Source organism: Hemiscyllium ocellatum, chromosome 30 (assembly GCF_020745735.1).
Source record: "Hemiscyllium ocellatum isolate sHemOce1 chromosome 30, sHemOce1.pat.X.cur, whole genome shotgun sequence".
NCBI classification, from domain to species: Eukaryota; Metazoa; Chordata; class Chondrichthyes; order Orectolobiformes; family Hemiscylliidae; genus Hemiscyllium; species Hemiscyllium ocellatum.
The window spans coordinates 51929449-51953448 of NC_083430.1; the positions used below are offsets into that span (position 1 = coordinate 51929449).

Sequence of the window (24000 nt, forward strand, 5' to 3'; positions counted from 1 at the left end):
CTTTTCAACACTTAACATACAGTTGGGAGGGATAGAGCTCCAAGAGTTTTGGGCTTCTCTGATCAGCAGCTTTCTTCTTAAACAGTCGGCAAGTCACAGACAGAATGATAATGAGATCCAAAACTGAAAATTTGATAGGCCATTTACTGATGGCTATAGGCTGGCTCTGCAGACAGACTGATAGTTACTCCCCTCCTGCACAAAGACCTGGACAAGGACAGGAAAAATGCTACAAGAGGGGTGGAGGGGCTTCTATGAGTGTATTCTATCAAGAGTCAAAACTGTCAGGACTGGAAAAGGAAGATTTTAAAAAGTCCACATTTTATCAGAGTCTGGATACTGAGATTGACTGTAAAAGTAATTTTAATTCAATTGTATTTTGTTGCAATTGAGTCACTTGTGAACACGCCAAAGTAACAAATTTACATGATGCGCAACAAAAGCTGTACAAAGCTTTTTTTTTGGAAAGAAAGTCCACTAAAAGTGTCTCTATTCTATGACACGTTAAGAAATAATGCAGAGTTTAGAGCAAGCGAAAACGTAACCTGCTGTAATTTGCGCCAGAAACAATGAGAAAATAACAATCAGATAGCCGACCCAGATCATGTTAGGAAGGTGGAAAAACATTTAAATAAAGCACAGTCGAACTTTTAAAAAAAAAATTAAATCCAGTTCCTTTTCGCTCCAAACACTTGCTGAAATTTGATTGGATTAGGTTTTGAACCTGAAGCTTCTTGGTTATTCCAAACAAGGCTGGTTTTTATCGTTGAAGAAATCAGCATACACGTTTCCGTTCTCTGTACAGTCACAGTTCTATCATCTCAGGATAGATTGAAAATGGCCAGCCCTGCTGATGGTTTGACCTTATATTTTCTTACAATGCAAGCCTTCCTCTGAAGGCAATGGGTGTCGCAGAGTACCAGTGTTGTCTCGATGTGTTTGAAGATTTTGTTCGGGTGCTAATTGACAGTGTCCACCTAACCAGAAACTGCAAGCACAGTGGCAGCAGAAACCCTCAAGCGGCATCTTTCAGTCAGGATGCTCGATGGCTGAGGTCACCAATACGGACAGACCACGATCATCCTTGGAATTGATATGACGCAGCTTCCCACCTGGGACCAATTCCTCCAAATGACAATATTTCAGCCAGCCAGTACATCATTATCTTTTCAGATATTCATCCTATAAAACTGTTGCCCTGTTCATAAATACCCAGAGACTTAAACTTCATAGCGTCACATTCTCCTATACCATGTCATGTACATTGGGCTCCTTCTTGGTAATCCTTACTTTAACACTGGTACTAAACAGACTGTATTTACAGTATAAGTACATGCTATTCAGTGACTAAACTAGGCCATCTTTGCTGGCCTTACCCCAGTGTATAAAATTTATCTTTTCAAAAAGCATTTCCTCAGGTATTGGGTCTACAAAATTGTACAAATCTCAGAGTAAAATATTTCTGGAAATATGGTAAATCAAATATAATTGCTCAGTGAAATATTAATTAAGAAGGAAAAGAATTAGCATGGTCAAATGCAACATTGTTAAATAAGCATAGCAGATCAGTCGTCTCCCTACACAGTGTGTTTGACAGCAACACACCAAATCACTGGCTGGAAACCACAGGCAATGGCTGTGCTCTGGATTCTGCTGACAGACCCTGTCAAGTCGATGGAATACCCAGTCTCTGGAGCCCAACACTGCTGAACAACATCAGTACATCTCTGCCATAACTCACTGAACACACCCACCCCCACTCTGGAACCGTTTTGCTGAGTTCTGCCTTTAACAATGAAAGAGAAATTAATTGCAGCAAAGAAAGCGGAGGCCGTTAACCCCAAAACTATTTGGGTGTTCTGTTAATTGGACATTTGTGATGGTAGCTCTCGTATTTGATTTGTTCCTCCAGTGTTTAGGCTGTGATTACATTACAGCACAGGCTCCAGGCTCAGCAACCTTGGAACACAGTTGATCAGAAAAATGGTTTGTCATTGGTTAAGGAGTGTTCCAGTTGCCAGGGAGTTTCTACAGGTTTTCCCCAGGCTGGTACTGGGGTTCTGTTGCTGTGAAGTAATCCTCAAGGAAGGACTGTAAGTATTCAAAGGTTGGCCTTTCTTCTGGGTCTTTCTTCCAACACTGGATCATCAGGTCATGGAGAGAACCCGGACAGGCGTTCGGACATGGCATTCGATATCCTCGCTCCACCTGCTCCAAAACTTCACGATTGTTCATTCCTAATGGACACAAGGAGATGATAAGGTTACATCTGCTCTCTGATGGCTCACTCACAAAGAAAGCTGATGGAATTCTGGCTTTTATATCCAGAGGACTAGAGTACACAGGTACAGACGTTATGCTCCAGTTATCCAATACCCTAAACTGTGAGCAGATCCTGGCACCACACCTTGGGAAGGATAGATTGGCCTTGGATGGAGTACAAGGTTGGCTTGCATGAATAATACCTGGGCTTCAGGATTTAAATTAGGGGGACAGAGGATACAATAGGCCTCCCTTCTCTGGAATTTAGAAGGTTAAAGCATGATCTGGTCGAAATCTTCAAGATGTTAACAGAAAAGACCGAGTGGATAAAGATAAACTGTTTCCACTGGTTGGTCTTTCTAGAACCAGGGTCTGAGAATTAAGGCCAGACCATTCATGAGAGATGCCAGGAAGCACTTCTACACACAAACGGTGGGAGATGTTTGGAACTCTCTTCCACAAATAACAAATTTTAAATCTGAGGTTGATAAATTTTTTGTTAAGTAAACATTTTGTGGGAGATGGGTCACAGATAGAGTTAAGCCATAGATCATGATGAATAGTGGAACAAGTCTGAGGGGCTGAATGGCCTACTCCTGTTCCTGTGTTCTTATGTTCCTCTCTATCGGTGGGTAACATTTTTGCCTTGCTCAGAAGATTCTGGATTCAAGCCCAACTCCCAGGATTTGAGCACAAAAATCCAGCTGGTATTCCAGTTTAATACACTGGGAGCTCTGCAATGCTGGAAGTGCTGTGCTTTTGCTTGAGACTTTAAACAGGGCTCTGTTTACCCTCTCACGTTGATTTAAAAGACCCCAGTACAGTATTTCAAACAAAACTGGGTGCCATCTCTCAGAACCCCAGGCAATGTTTATTCCTCGATTAACTTCACAAAAACAGGTCACTGGTCACTATCACATTGCACGATTGAGACTTGCTGAAATTTCTACATTACAATAGTGACTAGACTTCATTAGTACTTCATTGGTTGTGAAATGCTTTGGGCCATTCTGTGAAAGGCACTACATAAATGCCTGTTTTTCTTTATTCCATGATTAAGAATCAGAATCAACACACATTACTCTTCTTCCTCACTGTTCAATCGAGAAACCAATGGTTAAAGGTTTCTCTTAACACTGTGAGTGCTGTGCCCACTCCCAAAGAAAAGTTTTGAAATAGGGTCAGGTATCTATTTGTAATTAATGACTTGAAAGGATTTATTTCATTTTTAATTCTTAGTTTGTTATTGTGGACCTCAGTCTCGAACAATGGATTTATAAATGCAATAAGCACCGTGGAATAAAGGGAACATAGGGTTGGTTTACCGACTCTTAAATAGTGAGTTCCTGATCTGAATTGTGCCATTTTCACCTTGTGAGAGAAAGAATGGTTACTTCAAAGCATCTCATGTTGTGCAGCTCCTGGCAGAGACTGGTATGAAAACTCTTCCTTTCAAACACCAGCTTCTCCAGTTGATCCACAGAAATGTGATCCTTAAATTCTGGAGAGCCATTCTCAAGAATCTTTCTTGCAATCTCTCAAAATCCTTCACATCTCGCTGATAATCCCTTGCCGAGAACCAATGTTTCCAGTTGAGGGGTGAAAGTGTTTCACAAAGTTTGGTCAGAACTTTCTTGCTTTTGTGCTCGGTGCCTCTATTTATAGAACCCATGATCATGAAGAACACCTTTTTGATCACTCTGCCAATGTGCATTGGAGCCCATCAGTAATTTATACACATACAGAGGAACCTCGATTATCCGAAGGATACAGGCAGGGAGTGTTTCTTTCAGTTATCGAATGCTGGATAATCGAATGTCAGGTAACATAGTTAAGCACAGCACGTCAGGCAGCATCCAAGGAACAGGAGAATTGACGTTTCGGGCATAAGCCCTTCTTCAGGGCTTATGCCCGAAACGTCGATTCTCCTGTTCCTTGGATGTTGCCTGACCTGTTGCGCTTTTCCAGCAACACATTTTCAGCTCTGATCTCCAGCATTTGCAGTCCTCACTTTCTCCAGGTAACATAGTTAGCCAAGCATCAGGACCTTGAGACCTTGTTCGGATAATCCAAAATTCTGTTCATCGAATGCCGGATAATCGAAGTTCCTCTCATACCTAACGTGTCATTTACCTGATGAAGACACATCACCACATGAAACACTAACACTGTTTCTCTTCACAGACCTGCGGAGTGTTTTCTGGCTTTGTATTAATTATTTAACCTGTCTCTTTAGGTCCTCAATAAGTAGAAGGGGCTGTGCTCCAGTCATTAGTCTGGCTACCCCATTCTTCCTTCATGGAGTTTGAACGTTATAGTTTGGAAGAAGCTTGTGAAATGTCACTATACAAAGGCTCATCCTTAATTTAAAAAAACAGGCATTCTTACCTGGATATGGAACTCTTCCTTTGGTAACCAGCTCTGTCAATAGAATCCCAAATGACCACACGTCTGACTTGATTGTAAACTTTCCAAAAAGAGCAGCTTCAGGTGCTGTCCACTTTATTGGAAACTTGGCCCCTGTATTGAGCAGAAAGATTGTATTATTGATTCTTGCTCTGCTCTTTTTATTGTTTCTGCACCCAAACTGACTAGAGCTGCCTGTGACAGAAAGAATGGACTTTGGTGAATGAGAGAAAGAGAGATCATGCAGAGGAAAATCGAAGGAAATCATGGGATTGGGCTCTTTAATTCTGCTGTGCCACACAGGGATTTAAAAGTCAGTTTCTTTCATTGGAACAGGAGTCATTTCAATTCTCACTAGAAACTATAATAGATTAGATTAGATTACCTACAGTGTGGAAACAGACCATTCGGCCCAACAGGTCCACACCGACTATCCGAAGAGTAACCCACCCGGACCCATTCCCCAAACCCTACATTTACCCCCCTGACAAATGCACCTAACCTACACATCCCTGAACACTATGGGCAATTTAGCATGACCAACTTACCTACCCTGCACATCTTTGGATTATAACTATTCCATGTCACTCGGTTGCACGTAATCAGTTTGTCCACAAAATAAGTCCAAGGAAAAGGATCAAACCATTCAATTCAGTTCAAATGTTGTGAAATTTCTGCAGCAAAACATTTTTTTTTGATATGTCAAATGCATGAAGTTTTGTGTAATTGGCTCAGAAACATATGGCACAGTGGCTCAGCGGTTAGCACTGCTGCCTCACAGCGCCAAGAACCTAGGTTCAATTCCACCCTCAGGTGATTGTCTGAGTGGAGTTTGCACATTCTCCCTGTATCTGTGTGGGTTTCCTCCGGGTGCTCCGGTTTCCTGCCACAGTCCAAAGATGTGCAGGTTAGGTGGATTGGCCATGTATGCTAAATTGTCCATAGTGTTCAGGGATGCCTAGGTTAGGTGTGTTAACCATGGGAAGTATGGGTACAGGTCTGGGTGGGGTGTCCTACGGAGAGTTGGTGTGGACTTATTGGGCCGAATGGCCTGTTTCCACACTATATGGATTCTATGATCAGTCTGCCTCTCTCAAATCTGAGTAGACCCTGAATTACGAAAGATGGTGCCTCAATCAGTGTATACTGAGGTGATAACATCAGTGGTTGTTGAGGAAAAGTGAAACCCTGTGTAGAGAGATTAATCATGGTGAAGTTCAGTGTACAGTCAATTTTGCTATTGACTTTAACGTGGTTCAAAAATTTAGATCGCTATTTGTTGAACACAAACTTTCCTTACCTGTATTGGCTATAACACGATTCTGGCCCCATTAGTTTAAATGGGATGGCTATTGTGTGATTTTCATATAATGCAAGATTGCATGAGAACAGAACTATCATGTTATTTCAGAACCAACTGTAGCGGTTTCCCAATTACTGTAAAAATGGATTGATCTCATTTGGAATGGGAAACTTTAATCATTTGGCCTCGATAAGCTCGATCCAGTGAATATCAGGTGCTCTGGAGACTATATTGGGCTAACACTCAAGTATGTTATGGACAAAGGTAGGGTTTTGTGCCACAGAGGGAGGAGGTGGTTTGAGAAATATACAGGTCTTTTCTTTTTATTATTCTGTATTTTTTGATTGTGGATTGGAATGGGAAGAGGACTGTTTTCTTTAAAAAAAAGCAGGGATTGTTTGGAGGATTATGGCATTTTTTAAAAAGGCATCTGGATGGGGATATGATAGGAAGCATTTAAAGGGATATGGGCCAAATGCTGGCAAATGGGACTAGATTCATTTAGAATATCTGGTTAGTAAGGATGTGTTGGACCAAAGGGTTTGTTTCCGTGCTATACATCTCTATGACTCAATGATTCATTGTAACCCAAACTCTTTGCAAGTACTGTTTACACGGGTGGTGGTTCAAATGGTGGGGGAAGTCTGGTTATAAATGAGCTGCAGGTGGGGGAGTTGGGTAAGAATGGAGTTTCAGCCTACAACTAGTAACCTGTTAATAATCGGTCACTAGTCTACAAACCAATGAGAAGGGCTTCTTACCTACCAACAATGATGTGATTGGTTCCTAAAACACCTGCTCCCTGCTTGAAACATGCTTGTTCTACACATTGGGAAGTATTTAATGAAGGCAATGCCAGTGCAGTCCCACCTCTGGCTGTAGAGCCAATGGAAATCTCTCATGTTGCCCCCTTTTGGGTAAACTTGCTGCCAAACTGGGCAGCAGTAGATACTCCCCAGGATCAAGAATCTGAAGGCAGGAATCCTGCTGACCAGGAGTTGCTGGCCAATCTGAAGCAAGTAGGGCCTCCATGGATCTTCCCACCATTGACCTCAATGGGGCAGAGGGGTCAAAGGCTCCTCACCCACCACTCTCACACCGGATTGGCTGCCTCACTGTCTCCATAGAGGAAGGTCGTTAAATCCCATCCATTGTTCTTGTTAAATTCTTAAATTCTTAGAAGTTAACTCTTAATAGGGTGGACCACTGCCAAACAGGTTAGGGCCAGTTTACAGCTACTCTAACCACGTTTGACTTAGTGGAAGTGAAAAGCATGTTTCCCCAGGGCTGCTGAGCCTGGAACCAGGGGACACCAGTCTCAGAACAAACCACTTAAAGCTGGTTCTTTCACTCTGTGGGTTGTGAACCCTTGGAATTTACTCCAACAGAGGAATGTGGAAGGTCAATCTGAGCAGGTTCAAGACAGAAATTAATAGATCTCTAGAGACTAATAACAACAGGGATATGGAGCAAGTGCAGGAAAATGGTATTGACAAGATGATCATCTCGAATGGCACAGCAGGGATGGATGGGCTGAGTGGCCCTGATCCTATTTAACTATGATCCTGTTAAGTTCCATTAAACAGAGCAGATGCTGTGTGCCAAATAAATGAATCACTAAAGGTCATCATCTTGGCTGAATGGACATTAAAGAAATAATTAAGTTAATAATTCACTAGTAAGCGTCACAATGGGGCCGGAAGAGAGATTCACAACAAACTTTTGAAGATTGAAGCAGTATTTTTACATTACGAAAAAGGCAAAACCAGATCAACTTTGGTAGGTATTTCACCGTGTTTTGTGAATTCAAATGTATTCTTTGTCTACATTCAAATGAATCTAACCCACTTAATAGGGATCCTCAGCTGACAAATGAAATTAAAGTGGGGAGACAGCGACAGCAGTAATATGTTTTGATGGCTTTGAGGCAATATTTCTCAATTAATTAAGTAGCATCGTTTTTTTTCACATCTTCTAACAATTTCTTTCAGATTAGATTCCCTACAGTGTGGGAACAGGCCCTTTTGGCCCAACCAGTCCATACTGACCCTCTGAAGAGTAACCCCCCCCAAATCCATTTCCCTCTGACTAATGCACCTAACTCTACGGGCAGTTTGGCATGGCCAATTCACCCGACCTGCACATCTTTGGACTGTGGGAGGAAACCGGAGCACCCGGAGGAAATCCACGCAGACACGGGGAGAATGTGCAAACTCCACACAGACAGTGGCCCGAGGCTGGAATTGAACCCGGCTCCCTGGCGCTGTGAGGCAGCAGTGCTAACCACTGAGCCACCGCGCTGCCCCATTGCTTGATATGATTTTCTGTGCAGAAATCAGGATCAGAAATGATTGATTCTTGGGCATTTTGCTTGCACCATCTTTCCCTGCATTATTTTACTCTCCAGTACTGTGCAGGGATTGCCACAGTGCTGCCTAAACCAGGCATGGGCCCCTATCTCGTGACTGGTCCTAACTGAGAAGGAGTTGGTTCTCCAGGGTAGTGTGCATTGTGAGGAACCATTGGGATATAGACCTGGAAACCGGGATTTATTGCCAGATGTGTATTTGGGAAACATTCCGTACACTCCCAGAAATGGACAGGTCCTGACAGATGTTACATCTGCAGGAACAGAAAATGGATATTCAACTTAATGCTCAAAGGAGTTAGATATGAGTCACTACAGACAAATAGCCAGTTTAAAATTTTAATATTAAAAATAAATATATATGCAATTGGTGTAAATATAAATTAAATGTTAAAAACTTCCAATCAATCTACATTTTGAGTTGCAGGAAAACGTTATACCTTGCCGGGCCGTGTATTCGTTGTCTTCAATAAGTCTTGCCAGCCCGAAATCTGCTATCTTGCACACAAGGTTCTCTCCTACAAGTATATTAGCAGCCCTTAAATCTCGGTGAATGTAATTCATTCTCTCGATATAGGCCATTCCTGCTGCAATCTGTATGAAATGAGAGAAGGACCACAGCAATTCATTAAAGAGATAGCATTTAGGGCAGCACCATTGATGCCTTAAGGGAATGAATAAATCAAAATGATCACTGGAGGTAGATTGAAAGGTCAGTTACTATTGTAATAATTTTGTAACTGAATGAATAGTGCTGCTGGAACTGAATCTCCAAAGGTTCCATGCGGTTGTTAAAGTGAAACGTGAGCAAAGTCCTGCGACACAGCAAATACAGGCAGTATCCTTCAGCTCAGTGGGGGATTGGGGAGGGGGTTTGATCTCAGTATCCTTCAGCTCAGTGGGGGATTGGGGAGGGGGTTTGATCCCAGTATCCTTCAGCTCAGTGTGGGATTGGGGAGGGGATTTGATCTCAGTATCCTTCAGCTCAGTGGGGGATTGGGGAGGGGGTTTGATCCCAGTATCCTTCAGCTCAGTGGGGGATTGAGGAGGGGGTTTGATTTCAGTCTCCTTCAGCCCGGTGGGGTTCAGGATTGGGGAGGGGGGTTAAATCTCAGTATCCTTCAGCTCAGTGGGGTTGGGGATTGGGGCGGGGATTTGCTTTCAGTCGATTAAAAGTTAAAATCTCTGCTTCAGTCTTACTCAAGTTAATTTTACACAAGACCCTCAACAACAATTGGCTTCGATTGCACTTTTTGTTTCCGACTCAGTTGTGGCTTGGTGGCCTGGGGTCAGAAGGTCACGTGTTACAGGTCTGAGCATAAAGATTGAGATTGGCTCTCCAGTGCACTAATCTAGGTCAGAGGTGGAGATGGCTGCCAATGATGGCACAATGTTTAGAATCATAGAATCCTTACAGTGTGGAATCAGGCCCTTCAGCCCAGCAAGTCCACACTGACTCTTTGAAGAGCATCCCACCCCCACCCATTCCCCTATATTTACCCCTAACTAATGCATCTAACCAGCACATCCCACTGAACCTTTTGGGCAATTTAGCATGGCCAATTCATCTGACCTGCACGTCTTTAGGTTGTGGGAGGAAACCAGAGTGCCCAGAGGAAACCCACGCAGACAAAGGGAGAACATGCAAACTCCACACAGGCAGTTGCCCAAGGCTGGAATCAAACCCAGGTTCCTGGTGCTGTGAGGCAGCAGTGCTAACCACTGAGCCACAGTGCCACACTATTCATGACTCCTTAGATAATGAAGCTGTAAGAAGACCTGGACAATATCTAGGCTTGGGCTGACGAATGGTGAGTAATATTTACAGATGCCAGGCAATGACCATCTCCATAAGGGAGAATCTAACCATTGCCATTTAACGGCTTGACCATCACTGAACCCTTCATTATGAAGTTACTATTGGCCAGAAACTGAACAGGACCATCTATGTGAATTCTGTGACTACAACAGCAGGTCAGAGATTAAGAATTTGGAGCATGTAGTTCACCTCTTGATTTCCATCTACAAGGCATGAGTCAGGAGTGTGGTGGAATATTCCCCACTTGCCTGGATGGATACAGCTCCAACAACACTCAAGAAGCTTGACACCATCCAGGACAAAGCAGCCAATTGATTGGCATCACATCCACAGACATTCACTCCCTTCACCACCAACGCTCAGGAAACAGCAGTGTGTACCATCAACAAGATGCATGGTAGAAATTTGTCAAGACTCCTCAGACAGCACCTTCCAAACCCTGACCACTACTATCTAGAAGGACAAGGGCAGAAAAATATATGGGAACTTAACAATCCTCAAGTTCCACATCAAGCCACTCACCAACCTGATTTGAAAATATATTGCTGTTCCTTCACTGTCACTGGGTAAATTCCTGGAATTCTCTCTCCAATGGCATTGTAGATCAACCCATAGCAGGTGGATTGTAACAGTTTAAGAAGGCTGTTCACCATCACCTTCTGTGGGGCAGTTAGGGACAAACAACAAAAACTGGCCCTGCCAACAATGTCCATATCCCCTGAATAAACATTAAAAGGCTTCCAATCTATCCTGTTCTTTTGGTGGTAATATCATGTAATTGTTTTTTTGATTTTCTGACAACCATTCTGGTCATTCAAAAAATTCCAGGTAAACAATACCCAGCAATCTTTTTCCAATCAAAGTTCTAATCACTTGTCCTCAAGTGATCAGCATCAGACCTAAGCAGAACATCCCATAGAACTGTAATTATCTGTCAACGCTACACCATCTTCTCATCTTCCATAATATCTTCAATACAACTGACATTGGATTTAAAGGTTTATAGATTCCAGGATCCAAATTCATCAACAAGAATGGAACAATTGGTTCTCATTCCACTCCATTTAGAAATATTAATTGAAAGACCTCACTGATAAGTTTAGTTCCCAGTAAGAGGTTTTATGATGCAGCAATAAAGCAATTAATGGCACTTAGAAGAAAAAGCCATCTCAGAAGGGCCCTAATAATTTTCCTGCAATATGTTCCGGATGTAGTGACGTTCATGTGACTGCGTTTACTTTGCGATATCAACTATCCAATGGCCTTTTATCATTATATGTGATTTTGTGGAAGGTTACACAGTGTAGACAGCAAGCACAAACCAGTTTTGATTGCATTATCCTACACTGATTATAGCACGATCACTTCATAATAGAGTGACTGTGACACCCTTGCTGTTCTTCAGTGCAAACTAGTTACAACTGGGCAAGAATTGAAGCAAATTTTCACTCCATTACAGACAAATAGCAGCTGAAGTGAACCCCTTTCTCCCATAATTCCAGGTTAGGCTTCATTACCCTACAGAACTAATTACAACTGGCTGTCAGTCTTACAGATCAGACAGGCCAAGATGTCATTGGAGAAACGACTGGAGGAGAGAATGATCCAGCTCTTTCAAAGGCTGAGAGGTACACATTGATGTTGATGGAAGTAGACGAGAGGATGAAATTAACGAGCCTCAAGTGAGTCCACTAATTAAATGAAACTTTCCCCACCGGGCAAGAGTTCAATATGTACAACAGATTTCCAGCAAAAGCAGATAATGTTTGAGTTGCTTAATGCTTTCTAAAAGGAACTGGACAAGTCTTCAGGAAAAACAGAACAAGTTCAGATTGCAATAAACCAATCTGGTGGTTTGGTGTTTAGAGAGTGCCGGAGAATGTGGGGAGCCGGTTGTCCATCAGCGTTGAGAATTCGGAGACCTTCACTCAGCAGGTTCACCATTTGGATATGGTCAGGACGATCATTAAAATAACATTGTACCTAGACTCCTGAATAAGGTCCAGTCTTAGCTAATTATACAATAAATAAGCAATAAAGTTCCTGAAGCTACAGACAACCGCATTTCTCAGCTCTTCCTGGAACACATAGAGTCATAGAGATGTACACCATGGAAACAGACCCTTCAGTCCAACCTGTCTTGGACCAGCCTCCACCATATCCTCTGGCAGCTCATTCCATACACGTACCACCCTCTGCGTGAAAAAGTTCCCCCTTAGGTCTCTTTTATATCTTTCCACTCTCACCCTAAACCTATGCCCTCTAGTTCTGGACTCCCTGACCCCAGGGAAAAGACTTTGTCTATTTATCCTATCCATGCCCCTCATAATTTTGTAAACCTCTATAACGTCACCCCTCAGCCTCCGACGCTTCAGGGAAAACAGCCCCAGCCTGTTCAGCCTCTCCCAGTAGCTCAAATCCTCCAACCCAAAAAACATTCTTGTAAATTTTTTCTGAATCCTTTCAAGTTTCACAACATCTTTCCTCATTCTTCATGACCTCAGAACATTCATTGCCAGCCAATGAGATCATTTATGGTGTTGCAATGTAGCAGTCAATTCATGCACAGCAATATCCCACAAACAGCACCATGGCCAGGAAATGTGCAGTTAGGTGCTTGAGAGATGAATATTGGCTAGGACTGCACCAGAACACGCTGACTTTTCATTGAAAGAAGGCAAAGTGCCACAGTCTCAGAGGACCATAGAGCTGTTTTCTCATTACAGAGAGACAATTGGCAGTGGTGAACCTGAGAGATTGAGAAGGAGAATCCCTCATGTTAAACCTAACCAAGCACATTTCTGAAGGTTCAAACCATTTTGGAAATATTCCCTTCTGTGTTGATTTAATTTTCAATGCAACTGTGTACCCATTACACACGCTACTGTTGAGTTGTTTCATGAATACGCCAGGAATGTTTTACATGAAATGTTGCTCTGAATTTGTTTAGCCATGTCTGTTAGTATTACTGATAAATAAACATAGGTGAGATAAGAAACCTTATTTTTTTTTGCCAAAAGAACAAACTCACCCAAGATCTAACAACTTGAGATAAATAATCAAATGGATAAAATATTGATCAGTGAAGAAGAGAAGATTCCTTCACAGTACCTGCGCTGCCATATCAACCAGCTGTGGGAGTTTTAATATCCTTCCATCACCATCCTTTAAAAAATCAAGCAAGCTCCCTAAGAGACAGAGACAAGATAAAACATCAATAACCTGGAAATTAAACATATAAAGATTGTACAGAATTTATAACCTATAGTTTCATTTATTTTATATGGTCCCTCTTGTATGACTGTACAAATTCCTCGGATGTTTGCTCCCTGTCTGATCATTCCGAAAGCTGGATTTTACATTTCCCCACTGGCAGCTGCTGGGGGTTTGATACCTGAACCCTACCATTTGGTCCCCGCTCTCTCTGAAATTCTCCAGGATTCCGATGAGGGGGAGGCAATTCAGCAGCCCCATATCTACCAGGGCTTGAAGTGGCCGATTAGTAATGACTTGCTGACTTGAACCTGTCTCCGAGTGTATTTAACCTGCGGGAGGGTGAGCCTCAGATCAGCTTTCACTGATAGGCTGGTGTTGGGCAAATAGATATTCCTCGGCTGATTGAACGAACCTCTCCCACCTCCCCCCAACCCAGACAAAGGCGATGCCCTCTTTTTCAACCTCTTCCTTGTCTATTGATCCCAGCCCCTACCCCATAACCAACAACTCCCTCCCCCAACCCCTTATCGAGGTCCTGGGCTAGGTGTGATATGATCTCCAGTAGTCCTAGCAGTTGCTAGCACCCCCACTGACAAGGCTGATTTCTGATTGACCACTAATCTCTCAGGTAGAATTTCCTCCTGAGACTGGGGCAAATGTCTTGCCTTGAAACAATTATCACTGCTCTCGGCATCATTCATCATTGGGAGGGTAGGCATTGGGCTCCACACCTAATCCTCCAGCTGAGGGAGAAGGGGAAGCAGGAATCACAGAGTTCCATAGAGGGGTAATAGAACAGAGGGACACAGTGTACATCTGCACAGATCATTGAAGGTGGAAGGACAGGTGGAGAGAGCAGTTAATAAAACATACAGTGTTCTCATCTTTAATAATAGGAACATAGGGTACAGGAGCAAGAAGGTGATGTTGAACTTGTACAAGATGCTTGTAGGCCTCACCTGGAGGTTGTGTACAGTTGTGGGTGGCACATGAAAGGAGAGATGTGAATGTGTTGGAGAGAGTGCACTCCAATTTACAAGAAAGGGTCCAGGGATGAGAAACTTTATCGATGAGACTGGATTGAAGAAGTTGGACAGGTGATTTAATCATGTGTTGGTTAGAGTAGATTGGGAGAAACTGTTCCTACTTGTAAAAAGGGGGGTGGGGGGAGGTGCGGAAGGAAAGTAGGAATAGATTTAAAGTGACCTGCAAACTTTTTCACACAATGAGTAGAAAGGGTATGGAATGCATGGCCTGGAAATTAGTAGAGACAAAAAAAATTGCAGATGCTGGAATCCAATGTAGACAGACAGGAGGCTGGAAGAACACAACAAGCCAGGCAGCTGATGCCTCCTGGAAATGTGGTAGACGCAGGTCCAATGGAGGCATTCAAGAGTGGCATTTTGTGGTTATTTAGATAGAAATGGGATAGAAAGGCAGGAGATTGACACTAGGTTATAGAACCAGTACTGATGTGATGGGCCAAAGGGTCTTCTTGTGCACTGTAATAATTCTGTGATTCTGGAAAATCAAGTGTGTTTGACTTCATGCTCCTTGGTCTGGTTTTATCCTTTATTCACTTTACCATTTATTTATTTATTAAAAGAACCAGTTTGAGAACATGCCTCATTACAAGGTTCTTGTATGACATTCCAAAGACAATTTTAAAAATTAATGAGGCCAGTTCCATCAGATACTCTAGTCTTGATATGAAGTGAATTCCAACATTATATAGTATCACCTTTTCTACAACTGAATAGATTCAAACAATTCATTATTAATGGCTTATTATTATACGAGTTATGTTTGTCAAACTGAAATAGGTATTTATCTTTACCTGCAACATGGACAGAATATGTATTATATATGCACACATCTTGTATGTATCTTTATCCTGTTATCATGCTTATTCTAATTATTAGTTTTATATAGGCTTATGATTGACGCACCAGCCTAATTTTACAACCGGAGTTTATGAATCAATTCTGATTGTGAAATTACAAGAAAAACACAATAAAAGCCAGCACATTAAATAGAATGCAGCACATTGTAATTTCAATAGATTTAATGTGCTATATATGATCAAGAAAGAGGTAATTACAGTTGAAGAGTTTTCAATAGTTTCCATGGTATTGATGATGACATGTGCAGATGTATCATGTTGCAAGTGACTCCTTCACCCCTTTGAGGGTGGGAAACATCGGGGGCTGGATGTTACTTTTTTGTCACTAAGTTCAAGTTACATCGAGTCCTTTAGTGAGTTTTTCACTGTGAGGCTTCAAGATGCTAACAGAAAAAGACAGTGTAGATAAAGATAAACTATTCCCTCTGGTTGGGGATTCTAGGATTAGAGGGCATAGTCAGGGCTAGACTGTTCAGGCTGATGTTCGAGTGCACTTGTATACAGTGTTATTGTTCAAACCCCCTGCAAATACATGGAGGAGATAGCCTGGACCCTAACTTTTACCTTGTTTAAAGGCAAGTATAAGGTGCTATGTTCCAGAAGTAATTCGATTGGTTACACTACTGAGCTTCAAGCAAAAACTGTATTCTTACACCCAATTAAATACAAACAAAAGGAAGAAGAATTAGTATAACTTTAACCGTTGGAAAACTTCACTAAATTATTGATTATTTGACTACTAAACAGCAACTGTTTTAATATAGTAACATCCCATAAACACAATGTTGGCAAAGTCAAATTCAGTGATGTTTTTCCAGTCCAGGAGAAAAAACACCAAGAGAAAACTTTGGTAGAGAGAGAGAAAGAGAGAGAGAGAGAGAGGGGTATGGCAGCTTTCCCCACCAACTTCAGAACCCTAACCCTGTGGGAGCCTGACACCACCCCTTCATGCGGTTTCTATTATTCCAAATTTTAAAAAAATACCATTGGCTCACGAGGTATTTATTTTATTGGCACCTATGATTCAAAACCTCTCCTCAAAAAAAAGGACAAAATATATACATCTTAAAGCTCTAGCATCGTCACAACATAAAATGGTAGTAAAGGTTAGGAACTCTCTTTTATAAGTATCTGTGGATGCTGGATCAGTTGTTAATTTTAAATCTGCGATAGATCAATTTTTGTTAAGCAACGGTTTTAAGGGATTTGGTCCAAAGGCAGGGATACAGAGTTAGGCCACAGATATGCCATGATCTCATTGAATGATAGAACAGCTCAAGGGGCTGAATGGCCTACTCCTGTCCTATGTTTCTACGAGGCTGACCAAACTCCTTAAGACCATAAAGACATAGGAGCAGAAATTAGGCCATTCAGCCCATCAAGTCTGTTCCACCATTCAATCATGGCTGATAAGTTTCTCAACCCCATTCTCCCTCTTTCTCCCCATAACCTTTGATCCCTTTGAATACCAAAATCCTATCTATTTCAGGGAGAAAGTGAGGTCTGCAGATGCTGGAGATCAGAGCTGAAAATGTGTTGCTGGAAAAGCGCAGCAGGTCAGGCAGCATCCAAGGAACAGGAAATTCGACGTTTCGGGCATAAGCTGAAGATTTCTGATGACCTGGCCTCCACAGCCTTTTGTTGCAATGAATTCCATGAATTCACCACTCTCTGGCTGAAGACGTTTCTACTTATCTCCATTTTAAAAGATTTCCCCTTTACTCTAAGGCTATGCCCTCGGGTCCTAGTCTCTCCTACCAATGGAAACATCTTCCCAACATCCACTCTGTCCAGGCCTTCATCCTTCTAAATTCCATCAAGTATAGACCCACAATCCTCAAACGTTCTTCAAGCTTTTCATCCCTGGGACCATTCTCGTGAACCTCCTCTGAACACACTCCAGGGCCAGTACATCTTCCCTGAGGTATGAGGCCCAAGCCTGCACAGAATATTCCAAATGTGGTCTGACCATAGTCTTATAGAGCCTGAGAGAAGTACATCCCTGCTTTTATATTCAAGTCAGTAGATGCCCTTATGTCCTTGTGAGGATTATTGGGAGCTGGGACATGTCAGATGCCACTGTCTGTGGACATGGGGTGTGTGTGGCTGCAGATGTTGTTGTTCAGATACCTTCACAGAGGCTGGGATCCCATCAAAAAGTTGTCCTTTATTTACACATGAACAGGCCTTGACTCTAGTCCTGTCTCATTCAGAGTCAGTTCTCAAAGTGCCAGTATCTCTGATACCCCCTCTGATCCCCCCACAGGACAATCAGGGAACTCAGAGTCTATGAGGTCCAGCTGGCTGACCACATGACAATCAATACAAGGTGCCCAGTGTCCAACATGGAGGTCCTCCAGAGTAAGCGGCTTACTGATGTTACTGTTGTACCTGCTCTGGGTCAAGTTTCTCAATATTGAAAAGAAATGAAGATTTGCATTGATATAAGACCTTTCACAACCATAGGATGATTTAAAATGCCTTACAGCTAATGAGGCACTTTGGAAATGTGAACTTTGACTTTCTGGGTCCTCCGCCAGGTTTTTGATGCTGGGACCGGGGCAGAGGGTGAGCTTGGTGGGGGAGTATGTGAAATCGGAGTTTATGCCCAGCTCACCCCCTCCCAGTGGACCCCTGAATGTGGAACATGTGGAAAGCACTGAAATTGCCAGCCTGCTCACCATCAGGTCAATAAATAATCAAAGGCTAATTACGCTCACTGCAAGTTCGATTGACCCCTATACTATAGAGTCACAGAGATCGAGAGCACAGAAAAGATCCCTCAGCCCATCACATCTGCACGATCAAAAACAGACCCATTAACTACATCCATCCCATAACAATCACAGATTTGCCTGAGATTTGAACCGAGTTGCTCTCATGCACCCTGCAGTATACAACCCCAAATAAGATTCATGTCCCAAGACCAACAAACCAATCATACGGTTGCTATGGCAGCCAAGTGGGAATGGGCTACATTTTTTTTTGCGAAAAGGTTTCCGAATTGGGAAGCTGGGGGTGGGGTCTGGGGTTACTACCTTTGGCAGTGCCTATCGCACATTAGTGGCACCCAACCCTCATCCAGGGATAGTACCCCATTCCTGCTCTCTTCCTATTTGCTAACTCCCCTAAACCCATCCAACTGCGCTCTCACTCCACTCCCTTGTCCCGAGGCTGGTCAAAACCACCCTGCCCAATACCCCTTGGCCTATCCATTAGCCATGGCTGCTTTACCTGGGGTCTGCCTGTGGTATTGAAGTGCCTACCATCAGGTATTGCTGGAGTTGTTAGCACTGCCAGGGAGTAAGATTGGCCAGCAGCTTGTGAGGGCAGGATCTCCTCTGCTTTACCTGCCCTTGTTAATACCTGCACCATCTTATCCACCATAAGAGTTAGGAGGAATTAGGACCATTCAGCCCATCAATTCTGCTCTGCCACTCAATGAGATCACAGCTGATCTGATCATCTTCGACTCCACTGTCCTGTCTTTTCCCCATAACCCTTGATCCCCTGATAACAAATCGGTCTATCTCAGACTTGAATATACTTATTGACCTAGCCTTGACAGCCCTCTGTGAAAAAGAATTCCACAGACTCACTCCCGTCTGAGAGAAAACAATCCTTTCTCCCTCTGTCATCAATGGGACTCTCCCACAAGTGGGAATAACATCTTTGTATCTACCTTGTCAAATTCCTTATTAATCTTGTATGTCTCCACAAGGTCACCTGTCATTCTCCTGCACAGTACAGGCTGGGATGTAGGGTGGGCCTCTTTATTGTCAGTCAGTGACGGGGCAGGCTGTGCACATTACCAGTCTGTAACATCCAGTCTGTAACATCCAGTCTGTTGTATTGCAGAAAGCTCCATGGCCAACCTGTGCACAGATAGCTCCCACAAACTGCGAGAGACGACCACACCATCTGAAAATGGTACTGAGTGATAAAGACTGGCCAAGGGATCACCCTCTTGCTCTTCTTTGAACTAGCATCATGGGTTCAAGGATGTTTATATGTTGGGGGCTGGTGGGGTTGGGGGGGGGGTGTTGTGCGCTTGAGGAATGGGAGACAATGCTGATGGGGCATCCTCACCACAAAATGGCACCTCAGCACTCCCTCAGCTCTATACTCAGGTGTCAGTGTTGGGTTAACTCCTGCCAAGTGCATCATTTGGGCACAATCAGTCCCACTGCTCATTCTCCATCCTGCTCTGTTCCTCCATCTACTCGGATCAATAGGAAGGGATGTAGGCAGTGTGAATAACGATTGGCTGACTTGATGTGGATGAATGATCCAATTATACAACCATTCAGGAGGCCATTCTGCCAATTGTGTCATTACTAGCTCTTTGAAAGGGCTGTCCAATCAGTTCCATTCCAGTGCTGCTTCCCACAGTGCCCTGTAAACACTTCCCCTTTACGTATTTATCTAATTCTCCATTGAAAGTTACCAGTGAATCCCTATACAGTACCTTCCAGTTCAAATCCATCCATCATGCCAGAAAAAATTTGCATCGCCTTCTGTTTTATTTTACCCAATTATCATAAATGTCTCCCATTCTATCCAGACACCAAAAGATAGAATGATCCATGAATCTATTTATTTAAGGCATTTTTTATCTTGTGCCAGTCAAAATAAACTAGTTCTAAAGATAAATGCAGAGACAGCTCTGCATTTTGCTTCCGTGTACAATATTTTATGCATAGTAAACTAAACATCTCTATTAGCGCTGCAACATTTCTATTAGAGCAGAAATGAATCATTTGAAAAATTGAAAAACCTCACTTAACTTGACGACTCATGGTCTATTTCCAGCTATACTTATTTTCTGGAAAAATGGCGTAAGTTTCTTTTGCCTAACACAGCTTTCAAAATTAGGGTGTATCTAGGATCTTAATCTGGCATCAATTCTGGAGAAAACTATTTGGTTTCCTCATGAATCATTTTTGATACTATCCGGCTGCACGCGGTTCAGAGTTATACAATTGATTAAAATAAGGGATGTTTCTCCTTCGAAAGTCTCAGAATTGCAGGAGTCGTAATATAGATACCAGAGACATGGTTTTAAATCCCTCCAATGTAGCTGACTAGTTATTGTTAATTTAATAAATCTGGAATTTTTAGATTAGAGTCATAGAGATGTACAGCACGGAAACAGACCCTTCAGTCTAACCCGTCCATGCCGACCAGATATCCCAACCCAATCTAGTCCCACTTGCCAGCACCCAGCCCACATCCCTCTAACCCTTCCTATTCACATACCCATCCAAATGCCTCTTCATCCTCTGGCAGCTCATTCCATACACGTACCACCCTCTGTGTGAAAACATTGCCCCTTAGGTCTCTTTTATATCTTTCCACTTTCACGTTAAACCTATGCCCTCTAGTTCTGGACTCCCCGACCCCTGGGAAAAGACTTTGTCTATTTATCCTATCTATGCCCCTCATAATTTTGTAAACCTCCATAAGGTCACCCCTCAGCCTCTGACACTCCAGGGAAAACAGCCCCAGCCTGTTCAGCCTCTCCCTGTAGCTCAGAACCTCAAATCCTAACAACATCCTTATAAATCTTTTCTGAACCTTTTCAAGTTTCACAACATCTTTCCAATAGGAAGGAGACCAGAATTGCACGCAATATTCCAACAGTGGCCTAACCAATGTCCTGTACAGCACAACATGACCTCCCATCTCCTGTACTCAATACTCTGACCTAAAAGAAAGCATACCAAATGCCTTCTTCACTATCCTATCTACTTATGACTCCACTTTCAAGGAACTCTGAGCCTGCACTCCAAGGTCTCTTTGTTCAGCAACACTCCCTAGGATCTTACCATTAAAGTGTATAAGTCCTGCTAAGATTTGCTTTCCCAAAATACAGCACCTTGCACTTATCTGAATTAAACTCCATCTGCCACTTCTCAGCCCATTGGCCCATCTTGTCCAGATCCTGTTGTAATCTGAGGTAACCCTCTTCGTTGTCCACTACACCTCCAATTTTGGTGTCAGCTGCAAACTTACTAACTGTACCTCTTATGCTCGCATCCAAATCATTCAGGCCTCCAGTCTGAAAATCAACCCTCCACCACCACCCTCTGTCTTCTACCTTTGAGCCAGTTCTGTATCCAAATGGCTAGTTCTCCCTATATTCCCTGAGATCTAACCTTGCTAATCAGTCTCCATGGGGAACCTTGTCAAACGCCTTACTGAAGTCAAGAGAGATCACATCTACTGCTCTGCCCTCATCAATCTTCTTTGTTACTTCTTCAAAAAACTCAGTCAAGTTTGTGAGACATGATTTCCCACGCACAAAGCCATGTTGACTATCCCTAATCAGTCCTTGCCTTTCCAAATACATGTACATCCTGTCCCTTAGGATTCCCTCCAACAACTTGCCCACCACAGAGGTCAGGCTCACCAGTCTATAGCTCCCTGGCTTGTCTTTACCACCCTTCTTAAACAGTGGCACCACATTTGCCAACCTCCAGTCTTCCGGCACCTCTCCTGTGACTATCGATGATACAAATAGCAAGAGGCCCAGCAATCACTTCCCTGGCTTCCCACAGAGTTCTCAGGTACACCTGATCAGGTCCTGGGGATTTAACCACCTTCAACCATTTCAAGGCATCCAGCACTTCCTCTTCTGTAATTTGGACATTTTGCAAGATGTCACCATCTTTTTCCCTATAGTCTATATCTTCCATGTCCTTTACCACAGTAAATACTGATGCAAAATATTTATTCAGTATCTTTACAGTGTGGAAACAGGCCCTTCGGCCCAACAGGTGCACACCAAGCCTCTGAAGAGTAACCCACCCAGACCCATTTCCCTCTGACTAATGCACCTAACATTACGGGCAATTTAGCACGGCAAATTCACCTGACCTGTACATCTTTGGACTGTGGGAGGAAACCGGAACATCCGGAGGAAATCCACGCAGACACAGGGAGAATGCGCAAACTCCACACAGACAGTCGCCCAAAGGTGGAAATGAACCTGGGACCCTGCTGCTGTGAGGCAGCAGTGCTAACCACTGAGCCACTGTGCCACCCAAATTTGATAACATTGCCAACTATAGTGACCATGTGAAAACTGGAGAATCAAATATTACCTATTAGGTTTAAGAATGTCCATGACAGAACAAGACACTGCTGGATGTAGGTTTGCTCACTGAGCTGGAATGTTCATTTTCAGACATTTCATCACCATACCAGGTAACATCTTCAGTGAGCTGCCGGACGAAGCACTGCTGATGATTCCTGCTTTCGATTTATTTGTTTGGGTTTCTTTAGGTTGGTAATGTCATTTCCTGTGGTGATGTCATTACCTATGGTGATGTCATTTCCTGTTCTTTTTCTCAGGGGGTGGTAAATGGGTCCAAGTCAATGTGTTTGTTGATAGACTTCCAGTTGGAATGTCATGCTTCTAGGAATTCTTGTGCATGTCTCTGTTTGGCTTCTCCTAGGATGGGTGTGTTGTCCTAGTCGTGACCCTTTCTCACTAGTATCCTTACATACAATTGACTGGGACAACGCAACTATCCTCGGACAAGCCAAACAGAGAATTTCTAGTAGCTCGGCATTCCAACTGGAAATCTATCAACAAACACATTGACTTGGACCCCACTTACCATCCCCGAGAAAATGACATCACCATAGGAAATGACATCACCACAAGAACATTACCAACCCAAAGAAACCCAAACATATAACTAGAAAGCAGGAATCAACAGCAGTTTCTATTTCTTTGTCAATGACTGGTTAATAATTTACTTTTTTGGTTTATCTATTAATTGGTTTTTAGAAAAAGATTATAGCAGAGGTATCAAAAAGTATTTTAACTCAAATTTATACAAAGTAATAAAGTAATTAACTAAGCAGAGATGGCTGGGCAGGTGATGTGCTGGAGCTGTATGATGTGAGAGCTGGCTGATCCCATTGTGAATGGCAATGACCACATCTGCAGCAAGTGTTGGTTGCTGGAAGAACTCCGGATCAGAATTGATGATCTGGAATCTGAGCTTCAAACACAGCGGCACATCCGGGAGGGGGAGAGTTACCTGGACGCTTTGTTTCAGGAGGCAGTCACACCTGGGAGATTAAGTAATTCACATTCAGTTAGTGATCAGGGACATCAGAGTGTGACTGTAAGTGAGGCAGGTAGGGGGAACTTGTGTTCAGGAGTGCAGAAGCCTCAGCCCTTGACCTTATCCAACAGGTATGAGATTCTTGCTCCCTGTACGGATGAGGAAAAAGGCTCTGGACAGGGTGAGCTAGCTGACCACGGCACCATGGTGCAGAAGACCATTCAAGAGGGGGGAGCAAAAAGACAAGAAGTTGTTATAGGGGATTCTATAATTAGGGGGACAGATAGTATCCTATGCAATCCGGATCAGGAGTCTCGCATGGTGTGTTGCCTGCCCGGTGCCAGGGTGTGGGACATCTCCGACTGGCTCGAAAGGATATTGGAGCGGGAAGGGGAGGATCCAGTTGTTGTGGTCCACGTTGGGACTAACAACATAGGCAAAGCTAGGGTGGAGGACCTGTTTGGGGATTATCAAGCACTAGGAAGGAAATTGAAGTACAGATCCTCAAGGTTCATAATCTCCGGATTACTGCCTGAGCCACGTGCCAATTGGCATAGGGATAAGAAAATTAGGGAAGTAAACACGTGGCTAAGGGATTGGTGTGGGAAAGAGGGGATTCCATTTCACGGGCATTGACATCAG

General features: G+C 43.1%; 1 protein-coding gene across 11 annotated transcripts in view; it reads right to left on the minus strand.

The window, feature by feature from the left end:
* Nucleotides 1-345: 345 nt before the first annotated feature.
* Nucleotides 346-24000, minus strand: part of yrk (Yes-related kinase) — a 302153-nt gene continuing 278498 nt past the window's right edge. For all 11 annotated transcript variants that reach the window (XM_060847433.1, XM_060847429.1, XM_060847432.1 and 8 more), the window contains 4 exons: nt 13270-13346; nt 8780-8933; nt 4651-4782; nt 346-2237 (listed from right to left, as the gene is read on the minus strand). In XM_060847433.1, the coding sequence (XP_060703416.1) occupies nt 2029-2237; nt 4651-4782; nt 8780-8933; nt 13270-13346 (572 nt within the window). In that variant the 3' untranslated portion in view covers nt 346-2028. The remainder of the gene's footprint in view (nt 2238-4650; nt 4783-8779; nt 8934-13269; nt 13347-24000) is intronic.